This window comes from Geospiza fortis, unplaced genomic scaffold (assembly GCF_000277835.1).
Source record: "Geospiza fortis unplaced genomic scaffold, GeoFor_1.0 scaffold23, whole genome shotgun sequence".
Lineage (NCBI taxonomy): Eukaryota > Metazoa > Chordata > Aves > Passeriformes > Thraupidae > Geospiza > Geospiza fortis.
In genome coordinates this window covers 4,656,664-4,669,567 of record NW_005054303.1, presented here as the reverse complement: position 1 = coordinate 4,669,567, position 12,904 = coordinate 4,656,664, and the positions used below count along the sequence as shown (strand labels likewise).

General features: G+C 36.8%; 1 protein-coding gene across 7 annotated transcripts in view; it reads right to left on the bottom strand.

Moving 5' to 3' along the window:
• Window positions 1-12,904, bottom strand: part of EML1 (EMAP like 1) — a 121,442-nt gene that overhangs the window by 12,893 nt on the left and 95,645 nt on the right. For all 7 annotated transcript variants that reach the window (XM_005417880.2, XM_031066349.1, XM_014311852.2 and 4 more), the window contains 6 exons: window positions 9,292-9,441; window positions 8,204-8,273; window positions 5,914-6,024; window positions 4,102-4,197; window positions 3,454-3,588; window positions 1,911-2,010 (listed from right to left, as the gene is read on the bottom strand). In XM_005417880.2, coding sequence (XP_005417937.1) covers window positions 1,911-2,010; window positions 3,454-3,588; window positions 4,102-4,197; window positions 5,914-6,024; window positions 8,204-8,273; window positions 9,292-9,441 — 662 coding nt within the window. The remainder of the gene's footprint in view (window positions 1-1,910; window positions 2,011-3,453; window positions 3,589-4,101; window positions 4,198-5,913; window positions 6,025-8,203; window positions 8,274-9,291; window positions 9,442-12,904) is intronic.

Below are 12,904 nucleotides of genomic sequence, written 5' to 3'. Positions count from 1 at the left end.
ATTCTCCCCACCTCAAAAATGAAAATATACATACTTAGTCTAGCTCAAGAACAACATAAAATAGGTTCATTTAAACCTTTCAAGGAGGTTTAAGTGAAATAATTTGACATCACATTTGTAGCACTACACACCTTATCAGCAAAAACCCATAACCCAGTCACTTTTATCCTCCAGATATAAGATATTCTACAGCCTCCAGATCCTGAACTTGTATCAAAATCTGACTAAGCTAGAGGTTCTTGTATATCTGGCAGAATGTGCTGATCAGTCTCCACTCTCTGTACTTATTTACTGATGAACTTGGCTTGTTTAAGTAGCTTCTTAGACTCAACACTGTCAAAACCAACTACATTAGATTAAGTATCTCTAATTTGGTGAATAATTACTATTATGAAGTACAAATAAATGATTAGTGGTGATTCTATTACTGAAATGTGCATCTTGCATCAAAGCTTGGTTAGCTTGATGTTTAGCGCAAGTGAGGGGCTGATGGAAGTTAGGAAAAACCAATTGCCTTTTCCTCCATCCACCTCTATGGATATAATTTGTCAGGCACAACTGAGTTCTATTAAGAAAAGTTTTTGCTAAGGGTACTCTGACCTGGTGGAAGCAGCCCTCTCTTGCACATAGAGCTCTGAGCCAAAAGTAGTGAAGGCAGAGCAAGTACACTGTACTGAGACAGAAAAACAAGAAAAACATTTTTGCCCAACCCTAAAGAGCTAGCAGAAGTTGAGATCATGAACACACAGAGAATTCCCTTTTATTTCTGGGAGAAAGGGTAGAAGAGGCTACTTGCAGTCAAGGCAGAAATTGGTCTACCAGCACAATGGCAAACTGGCCCCTGAGCAGTGCACTGTCTCTGCCTCCCTTGTCTGCTGGCAGTCCAAAATAAGAATAAAGAACAGGGACATGGGACAGTGCAATTTCTAAAGTCAGTTTAGAAGGAAAAGTGTTGAAGTGCCTTGCTTTAAGTTACCATAGAAAAAAGGAAAGGGAAATAAATGAGAAGCCAAGTTACAAACACCATATCCACCCCTGTCCCCAGCAGTGTACTGGTCAAGGAGATAATTAGCTGACAGTCCTTGGTTGAAAAAGAAATCTGCAAAAACAGCTCAGTAAGGCTCAACTGTATAATTGATTCATTGTATTGTTTTCAGGGCCTTATCCCTTTGAGTAGTATCTTGGGAGAAAGCAATGAGTAAATAGGAAAAAGCTGTCATCCATATCCCTTCTTCCTTTGCTAATAAGGCCTCCTTTAAGGGATTCTCCTTATCCCAATGCATGGCATCTCAGGCACTAAGTACACATTTAGGATGTTGCTGCTGTTTGCCCTCTGGCAGGCATTGCCTTCTGCTGCCTAAAAAAAGATCTCTTCTTACTTGAAAATGCTTTTTAAGAAGTTCTTCCTATCCATCTGTTCTTCTAAATAAGGAATCAATTAGATCTGAATGCATTTTAGCTTGACTTCCTAGGAAAACAAATACTGCTATTTGTCGTCTTTTTAAAAGTGTGTGTCAATAGGCATAATTGCTGCAAACAGTAGAGAGGGACAGGATAGGAGACTGGAGATCATCAATTACATTAACAATATCTCTGCCTCTACAGTGATTAAAGAAAGAATTTTTCTTGGCATCTCTTACATCAGTAAAAGTCCCACATGCTGGCATAGCTCTGTGATTCAGTATTTGACCATAGGAAACACATTTGATAGAATTTTGTGCTCTAGCAGTTAGGTACAGATATTCTTTAGCTTCTTGTAGAAAAGAATCCAGGCACAATCTGCTGGATTGGTCTTGGGAAAGAGCTCAAGATAAAACAACATTTATTCTTCTTGAAATGAAGCTCTACACTCAAGTCTACACTCACAGTCTAATATTAAGATGGAAGTGAATAGTGAAATTTTATCTTACCTTTCCCCCAAACCAAAATGTTTCCACTTGAGTCTCCTGTAATAGTATCACCATTTTCAGAAAAGGTCACACACAGGACAAACTTTGGCTTCTCTTGTTTCTGCATGGTTATGAAAAATATACACTCACAGCAACACACAACCCATGGATTTTAACTTTATGCATTTGGTTAATTTAGTTTAGTCTTATACAGCTCTATTATCACTTAAATATCTACAAGAGTTAAACACATTCCTACAGTCTAAACAGAATAATCTATGCAAGGGCAGAGGATGCATCCCCTAAGGTTTGTGGCCCAATCCTGCACCCTTTAATTGCAAGCTGGGGACAGAGTGAGTGAGAACACCTGCCAACATGTAAGACATGACCAGGACTGCTCTGAGATAAACCCAATTCCCCAGCTACTGCAGAATGCCAAAGACTTGGAGTATTTAGAAGTAACCAAAGCTTCAAACAAGCTTTATTATTATAATTCTTAACTCCAAAGTTTTTAGGAGAAAAAATAAAATATTACTAGAGGGTTTGGCCATAGTGTAAGAATTAAGGAATCATCTCTTGAAAGAAGCCCATGTTTCAGTAATGAAACTCCTGCATTTAAGACATTGATATCAACAAAACAATTAAACGTGTAAGGGAACAAAAACATCACTGGTAGCTTCTAAGGACATTATATATTCCTTGTTGACAATCTATGTGTATGATCTCTTTCTCCCCCAAACTAAGAGCTGTTCTATGCAAGGACCACAACTCTTTTCCATCTCTAACCATCATCAAGACCAACAGAGCCAGAAGAGGGAGAAAAATCCATTTAAAATGCATGAAAAACAAAATGTGACAAAATTTAAATGCATTCTCTCAGCAGTTCCTCCTGATTTCACACAAAGTATACTAATTGACATTGTAAATATTTGTCCTGACTATCCTTGGGAGCCATGACTCTCCACAAGCAGTTAACCAGCACTCACTGGAGTTATCTGCAGTCATTGCAAACATCCCTCAGTTGTGCACGCAAGGGCTGTACAGCTTAGTCTATATTCAAGAACACAACCAAATCAAACCTTGAAATGAAAATTATATTTACCAAATAGTGGCCAGCTCAGTCTGTATTTGCACGTGTCTGAGCAGAACAGAGGAAAAGGGAAGAAAATTCATAGAAATGTATTTTTATGGGGACTTTCCTCTCATAAAATAAAAATCTCCTCCATCACACAATGATTTTTTTTTTAATCATAGAGAGTTTTAAGGTAACTTTATTTCTCACAGGTTGTGAGTGGGAGGGTGGGGATATCTAGCAAAAGAAAAAAAAAAAAAAAGGAAAAAGAATATAAGGAACAATGGGTAATTGCATTTCAAAATTTCAGTGTGGAATTTCTACCCATGGAAAAGTTCTCTGTGCCATACCATGAATGCCACCTGAACTTCTGCAATATTTTGAGTTTAATAATAATCACTTCTTTTGATTTACTCAAACCTTATTAAACCTTATTTCTGTATGACTGTATCATTACAATAAACATAAAATTAGAGAAACATTTTATTTTACCTCAAATAATCCTTGCTTTTTAATAAGGGAATTCCCTTCTAGCGTCCAAAAATAAAGGTGTGATTTTCCACAGGTAACTATTATATTTGTATCAGTAGGGTGAAAATCTGCAGCAAATACAGCCTCATTAGAGCACTTGGAAGGAAAAAGAAAAACATTGTATCAAAATCTAAAATGCAAAGGAAGGAAAACAATATTACATGGTTCTCTAGTTAGGTAAACTGATACTTCTGATATAAGAATAATTCTGAGCCATTAATCTACTAACATAGACTGGAATACTTTGTAGTCAAAAAAATGTTGTCTTTATAACTTAGTATCAAAATGTATCCCTAAAAATCATGTCATATAATGAGCACTTCTACACAAAAGATTCGTTTAGGATCTTTTTCCTGCACATGTTCCTATCATTGCTGCCTAAAATTTTCTAATCAATTATAGAATGACAAGAAGAGCAAAATTTTATAAAAAACTGAAATTATTAGGATAATCTTAACAGAGAGAAAATTTTCCCTTTTTTCATGTTCCTTGCCTTTTATACAGTGAAAGTGTTAAAAAGGCACAAAAAGTTAAATACAGAAAGATATTTTATTACAAGAAACCAGATCTACATACAAGCAAGTAGTACAAAATATCTTATTGCAACACCTTGACATCTGCCAGCTTTTCTTCTTTCTGCCAGTCCCACACTGAAAGCACATGGTCATTGGAGTCATCCACAGAGCACAGGCTACTTCCTCCATTCTGAGGCAAAACATGGGAAATATTAATGCATCATCCAAACAGCAAGAGGAACATACAAATACACATTCAAAATAATGAAATACTTATGTGTAAGTGGAGATATTTTCACATATTTACTCTTTAACTGTTATACTTGTAGTTAGATCTCCATAAAATATAATAATTTATAGGGTCATCCTAAAAAGGGACCTAGAAGAGGAACTCTTGCAAACTGCAGACAAGTGTCAGGAATGTGGTAGGCATCTCTTTACAAATATTCAGTAGTGGAAATTCCACAGGCAAACTACACCTCATTTTCTATTTTATTAAGAAAGATTTTCCTGATAACTATACAGGATTTCTTTCTTTGCAATTTAAACCAATTATTTCTTCTCAGATGTCTGTTAATATAGGAAACAATTTTACTCTTCATATTGGTATAATGGACCAAAATCAGAAAACATAGTAAGGAATTAGAAAACAACTTATTCTTGACAGGTGTCTTTTTAATGACATTTATCACTCTTTCTAATCCCAATTATCCTAATTCCTTCATTCTTTCTTCATTCTTCAGGCCCACAACACACATCAGACACAGCTACAAAAATTGTGCCTTAGCAGCCCATGAGGTGGGACTAAGGAACCTGAAGAGAGGGCATCTAAAGTGAGAGAGATGCTGCTACTGAATGGGAAGTGATGCTCAGAACAGGCCAAGTTGGGACCAAAATCACAAAGCAAACATATTAAATACTGGCTCTCTTCTGGCAAATGCCAATAGTGCTCCTGTGTTATTATGCATCTGTTTCCCTCCAGAGGGGTATTTACAGAGTGTTTGCTTACTAACCCTTTTTATTTATCCTTCAAAATTGATGTCAAACTGTGCTAGCTTTCACCTTTGTATTCTTAACTAGTTCTCCCAATACAGCCCTCTCTTTTCTACTTTCTATAAACATAATTATCAATGGATTTCAAGTGTTTGTAGAAACTTTCACTGAAGTAAATTTTGCCTAGGGAATACACAGGTAGTCCTCTCCTATCTAAAAATGCTTCCAGGACAAACAGACACCCATCACATACACAGCTTACAGATTCTGTAGTGCATAGGAGGATTTACAGCTTGCACATGCCAGGTCACAGACTCAAGTTTTTATATGGGACTCAAACGCTGTCTATATCAGCATGTAAATATTTCCTTTATCCCTCTGACAGATTAGAGTTCAAAAGATGGTGCCAAGAGGCAAACAACAGGATTTTACTTTTTTACAATCCTTTAATTTTAAAAATTCTTTATGCCTTTGCTGCTTTTCAGCAAAAGATTTTGATTCTCCTATGGGAGCCTCAATTTTTAAAAGTCCTTCATCAATCATTTTGGACACAGTGAGAGGGTTAAAAGGTGCAGAGAGAGTAAATTTCTTATGCAGGGAGAAACAGAATACGATGATTCAAGAAAAGTAGGGATGCTGAAATCTCAAGTACACAAGTATTTTTGCAACTGCTGAAGGAATTAATTGCAGTTTATTTTAAGTACATGGTAAATCTCTGAGAATGCTGAGATACTGTCAGCTTTAATAGCAACCTAAGCTGTTGGAAACAACTGGGCTGCAAGCTTTCCTCCTCTAAAGAGGAACCTGAGAGAAAAGACAGCTTGAAAGTTTGTTTTGATCACCTAAATTTGAAAGATTTCAAAGATCTTTCCAGCAAACAGTCTTAATATGACTATTCATTTACTTTACTTACAGATTTAGAAAAAGCAATGCAAGTGACAGCTCGGTCAAAAAACCCCATTCCGATGACATGAAGTGTGTTCAGAGTTACAGAATCCCAGACACGCACATGTGGTGGCAATTGCTATAAAACAGAAACAGAAAACATCAGCTCAAACAATGATGGAGAAAACCCATCAGGATTTGAAAAAATGAGAATGCATCTGAAAAAATAAAATCACAATTGAAGGTATAAAAATTATCAGAACTTCTCTAGAGTCACCCATGTAAGCACAGATACATTACAAATGGTTTGCTGATTACTGTGCCTGGGACCAGTATCTGGGACTGACAATGCAGAGTGTACAGAACATCAGATCTCAGTTTGTTCACTGAAGTTCAGGGCCACTGAGATACTTGGCATGAACTGAAAATTGTTGATGACTTTGTGACATGGGATGTACTGGTAGGCCCAGGTAGAATTTAAACTGTACCAACTGAGATAAATAACTCTGGTAAACGTAAAAGGTAAAAGTGTGAAAAGAGCTCAGGAATTTTTAAAATGTAATTCATTTCAACATTATAAAAATGGCTGAGGAAAATAACTTTATGTTCAAACTCTTTTTTAGAACTGTAATCAGAATGAGATTGCATTTTGTAAATAAAATTCCAGATGTACATCCTGGCCCCGGATCAGCTGCTCCCCTCTGCCTTTGGCTCCGGCGCCCCGCGATGCCCCCCTCGGCCACCAGGGGGCAGCCCCGGGCAGCTGGTGGAGTCCCGCGCTCACAAGCAGTGAAATCGTCCTTTAACATAAATAAATATATCTAAAAAAACCCCAAAGGCACAACAATACCTCAGTTACTGGCTTTTATATATCTATATACCATATTCCACTCAAGCACAGACCTCATACTTTTAGGTTTTATTTCATAAATACAATGGTAAGTTAAAAAAAGCTCCAACACATAATAAAAACTAATAGTTTATGTTACTCAGCTAAGTTATCTTTATATAAAACTTATATTGCATAGCTGGTATTTCCTTTTTTTCCCACTATCCTAGTTTGGACTGGGATAGAGTTCATTTTCTTTTGAGTAGTTGGTGTAGTACTGTGTTTTGGACAAGAATAATGTGGATAACACAGGTGTTTTGGCTGTTGCTGAGCAGTGCTTACCCTAAGTCAAGGACTTTTCAGTTTCCCATGCTCTGACAGTGAGGAGCATATGTGAAGCCAGGAGGCAGCATGGTCCAGGCAGCTGATCTGAACTGTCCAAAGGGATATTCCATACCATAGAATAGCATGCCCAGTACATAAACTGGGGAGTTGGCCAGGAGAGGCCAATTGCTGCTGGGGGACGAGCTGGCCATCAGTCAGTGAGCCATTGCATTGTGCACCACTTTTCTTTCTTGGGTCTTATTTATCTCTTCTTGTTGTCTTTATTTTTTGTTGTTATTATTATTTAATTAAATTTTAATTTAATTAAATTTATTTCTTATTTCAAACCCCAGGGTTTGTCCTTTTTCCAATCCTCCTCCCCACCCCACTGAGGGGAGGGAGGGAGGGTGGATGAGTCGCTGTGTGGTACTTAATTGCTGGGCTTAAATCATGACACTCAAAGTAGTCAGCATATTGATAATCCTGATTTTATCACAAAATTCTTCTTTGGCATCTGCCTAGAAATTTGCAACAGTTTAGTTGTGACAACAGCTGCATACTCTTCTGAGTAACTTTTTCCTCATGGTTTTTATTGGCTCTGCTTGTTCCCATTTTTTTTCCCTTCTGTTAGCTCTTTGGAGCAATGTTCATCTTACTCGGTTGAAATAGTCCCAGCTTACAGCTAAGCTTAAAATAATACAGGTGGCAATAGAGAGAAAAATATTCTTGCCTAGATGATGGCAAGAGTAAAAATTATTTTTTTTCAGCAAACAACCCAAATTCATTCTTCATAGTTTGGTTTTGGTATTTGTGATCAAAAATGACGTTGCATACTGTACAATTTAATTTCCTCCTTTCCTCCACATCCATCTGCCCTCTCAGATGCCTGTTTCCTTTGCAGCCTTACCCCTCCATGCCTCCCAGAGACCAGCTCCAAATTTACCCTTCAGCCTAAGTCATGGAACCAGAAACCATTGATCACTCTTGATAATGGAACTGGGTAACTGTGAGAGCATGCAATAGGTACACCCAAATTAAGTTTTGCTTCTGTTCAGTCCAAAAATGCAAGACCAATTACCATAGGAAAAGAATACAGCACGTATCTTCTTAATAACATATTCTTATGAAATATAAACAATTATACATCAGTAAGAAAGCCACTTACTTTCCCATCCTTGGATGTCCCCGCAACTTGCCCTGTCGCTATAGTGATCCTATCAGGATGAACAGCCAGGCTACAAAAGAAAAGGCCAAACTTTAATCTATTGACTATCTATTTCAACAAGCTATTACTTGAGCTTGTAATAAATAGCCCTGTTTTAGTCATATAAAGCACATGGCATATGTGTAAACTTTTAAAGAATATAAAACCAAAACTGACAAAACAATTGTCATGCTCTTGTATTTTAAAATCCTCTGAATTCTTTTTTCACTGCATCTGCTTTGCATGCCATTCTAGAGGCCAAGTACCCTAAAAAATGAATTCTGGCAAGAATTCATTTAGCTTTACAAACCAGAAATGCATTCTCTTTCCATAAACCTGATAGCTTTGAAATATCTAGAGACAGAAAATTTGAAAGAAGGAAATGAGATGGAACAGGTCCAAGGTAAAAATCTCCTTGTAAAACAACCAGATTATGCAAATAATTCAATTTATGAAACATCCTTACAATTCAAGCTGATTTGGTTATCAGGCCTATTTTTGGCTTTGAGGGACAATGGGTGTTTCATAATGCCTAATCTAAAGAAAGGATGTCAAACTCATTTCACCCATCAGATAATCCAGGTGTTCTTTTTCAGCTACACCGTGCAAGCAGACCGATACCATCAAGATAAACCATATGTTTATTTTGATTTCAGTTTAATGATTCTGATATTTGCTGGTATCTAGTATCCTCTGATCTTCAAAACACTTAAATCACTGTGTGATAAATCTGGCCTCTGTGCATGGCAGCAAACAAACCAGGTCTAGTTTACAGGCTATCTGCCACGGGGTCAGCATGCCTGAAGACTACCAGGAAGGCCACAGGTGGAATTACTACTATTTTGCTGGTTAGCTTGAACCTAAAGGAACTGTACACCTGGCCTTGGTGAAGAGCAATAATTCAACCCTACCTAAAAAAAGGTAAGGAGAAGATTCTAAAGAAGGAGATAATGTTCAATCATCCTAAAAGAAGAGTAAGGGAAATGAGTAGATCTCTCTCAAATAGATGTTTTATGAAGAAAAAAAAGAACTGCTATTAGATGACTTACCACTTCACATCATCATTGTGACCAGTGTAATGTCTCTGAAGCTGCTCTTCGACGTTGAACAGCACGACCACAGAGGCGATGAAGTACACGGTCTCGCCCGTTGGCAGCAGGTACAGATTGCTGCGGCAGTCCCGACCCCTGTAGCCATAGCTAGAGCGCTGGTCAAGCTGCAATAACATCATCTACCCATGGAGAATGTTAAAAATAAGAAAAAAAAAAGGATTCTCTGTCTTTGTAGTCTGTAGTCTCTGTCTTAAAGTCTCCATCTCTTGGCTTGAGCACAGTTTTATTATTTGATAACCTTCAGAACTCTTTTCCTTACTACAGTAGGGAGTTGAAGCACTTTGCAGACTTCAAAACCTACATATCCTACAGAAAACACATAGCAAGGAATAGGGGAAATTGCAGATGTACTTTTCCTTTAGCATCCTCTAGAATTTGCTAAATACCAGACAAAGGCAATATTAGCTTTGTCCCAGTTGTATTTACTATTTACACTGCTTGATTAATTAAAAGAAAAAATTAGACTTGATAGAAATACTGATAAGTCATTCAGCACGCCTCCCTGCATTACACAAGGATTGATTGCATTATCCCATGTGCAGGTTGATTCATTTCATTAAAGTGGACATGACCAGCCAGCTGGACAAAAACCATAAAAGGGTTACATCATCCATTCCAATTTATTTTTGTAGTATTTAAAAGGCAGTGGCCCAGATTCTAATGGTAGTCATATCAATACGAATATACAATTAATTCAATGAAATGACTGGAATAATAATCTCATTTAGACTGAATGTTAAATCAGCCAAATTTTGTAGTTTTATTCTTCTGAAGAGTCATTAGGGACTACAACTATTTTTGCTTTCTTTTTTTTTTATGGGAACAGAAAGAAACAGCATTAGCAGAATCTTGGCAAAACAGAAGTGCATTCGAATGCAGTCAGTATGGAGGAACTGGCTGTGAAAAATACATGGGCAGATAATGAAGCCCCATTTACATGATCTAAACAAAATACTTGTGCACTATTCTGGATGGTCAATGACAAGCCACTCAAACCAAAACAGTCATGTTAACGTTGTTGAAGTGATAAGGTCAATAGTTATCCTATAAAAATACCTATTTTAGACGAAACAGCTTGCTAATTTTTTCTTATAAATGCAATAGAATTAGTGCAGCATACCCAATTATTAAAGTGTGAATTCAGAAATAGAGCCTTTAGTCTCATAAACTGAAACACCTCAGCCAAAGTTTCTTGAGATATTAAAGTGCGATGACATTGAAACAATCAATATCTTAAATTACAAAGAATGTACTATCAATTTGAATCTGTCTGTGATGGCTGGTGTTACTACTCTAGACAGCTGGACAATTATTTATTTTTTTACATTTATTTTTCTCTCTAAGGCCAGATAGCATTATGAATTGAAGCCAACATAATGCTTCCCTAGTTCAACAACATATAATCAAATTTATAGTGAACCAGCAGCTGTAGTTAGTGTAAGGAACTGAACTTCTAAAAAAAGTGGAGAACATTACACAAACATGCATAAGTAACAAATCTCAGTGCACAAAAATAGCCATTAAATGGGAAAGATTACATTCTTTAGGGAAAATCTCCTTTCTTTACTATTATTCTTGTGGGGAACAATGCTGCATTCAACCCTTCACATGTCTGCTGTTGTCAAACACTCAATTTCTTTTTATCAGCCTTTTTTCTCAAATGCAAACTCCTGGGGTTGATCCCTCCTTCTCCTCACTGTTTCCCACACTTGGATTTGGTGGCTTCGACTTGGATTTGGTGAGCTGGCATTTCAGGGAGTGTTACCTTGACCTTTTCATTTGGCCTGCAGTTTTTGTTTCAAATCTCCTGCTTGCCAAGTGAGTTGCTCTTAAATGGATCTGGGCAGGCCACTGCTCCCACCCTGATGTCCCTAGTGCTGATTTCTCACTTGGATTTTGCACCTCTGCTCCAGCCCCCCTCACACTTCATCACTTACTGTTTTTGTTTCTTCATGTCCTAATATATATGATAATATATCAAAAGTGTGAACCTTTTTCAGCTTACCCAGACAGCTGCTAATGTGACTGTAATAACCCTTTATGGTTCTGGAATGCCCTGAAATCTGTACACATTAGATTTTCTTCCTGCTGTTTCTCATCACACTCTGCTTCCCTTTCCATTTGTCCACACCACGTCCAATATCTTGTTTCCCTATCCCCATTCTTACATTATAGAGCATTTCTGGCTGTACTCCCACAGCTGGACTCATTTATCTGTTACAAAGATGTTTTTTCCTATTCCAGTTCTGTTACCCTCCAATCAAGCAGTGCAGCTTCTCCAACTCAACTGGAATGAATGCCTGCAATATTGCCTGGTTTTCTTCTGTATCTGTCTTTCTTCTTAAATGATCTTATGCTCCTGCTCACACTTTCTCTTCCCCTTGTTATAGTCTGTAAAGTAGACATTACCTTCTCCCCCTTTTTATAAAATTATTTAAATTGTCTTTCTAAATCTCCCATAAACTTTTAATTGTCTTTCTATACCTTCCACTGTTATAAATATTAAGTATGGATATCATGATTGGATTTAATTGCAAATAAATTAGAAACAGAAGAAGCTAGCACAGTATTTTTGGAAAAAAAACTACCTCCTCCTCAATAACATTTAGAATAACCATCTAGGGTTAGTTAGATTGTTTTATTAATTCACACCTCTTCTATTCTGAGACAACCTTAGACAGGATTCTGCTGGGTATATGGACACACATCTGGAAGGACATATGAATATTCAAACTAAAAATAATAATCCATCTGGCAAATATTCAGTCATTTAAATAAGCTTAACTGAGAAACTAATGAGACTGAAATCATGACCTACTCTAATTATAATTTCTTATAATAGTCTGAAATATTGATGTCAGGTTCCACCTACATGCTGCTAATGACATTCTGCTTTGTGTCACGCTTGGGTGTTCTGTTGTTTCAGTGAGCTTTCTAACACTTCCTCCTTACCATCCTTAGGCCCCTTGAGTGAAGAGCTCCTTACAACTGCAAAAGAGATCATTCAGTTCTGTGGTGATAAATGGTGAGAACCTGTACAATTAAGATGGTAAAGTGCTGCAAGCAGCATTTATCACTGTAATCTCACCTGTTTTATTAATTTTATGGATTTTTTGTCTTTTTAACTCATCTTCACTTAGTTGTGCATGCATTATCTATGCAGTTCCAGCAGAATGGGATAGAACATACAGCCTCAGCTGCAATAGGAATAATAAGAATGGTTACTAAATCTGTCATTAATCTCTTGTGAATACAAAGGGACTTTTGGAAACTCTGAACATTCTGAAACCACATGCAGTTCTATTTATACAACTCTGAAAAAGACTATATGCAGTCTGTCTTCTTTTATGAAGTCAAAGTAATTTCCTATTTTCACTGCAACCAGAAAAGAGATTTTTCTTTCAAGAGAAAACCTTATGAAGATGTCATCTCTCTAAAGATAATAGGTATTACAAATAAACTCAGATCTTCTTGTGTTTATATTTTATCTTGAATCATCTATTATATATAATAAGATTATATAAAAGTGAAATGTCTTTTTTAAAATAAA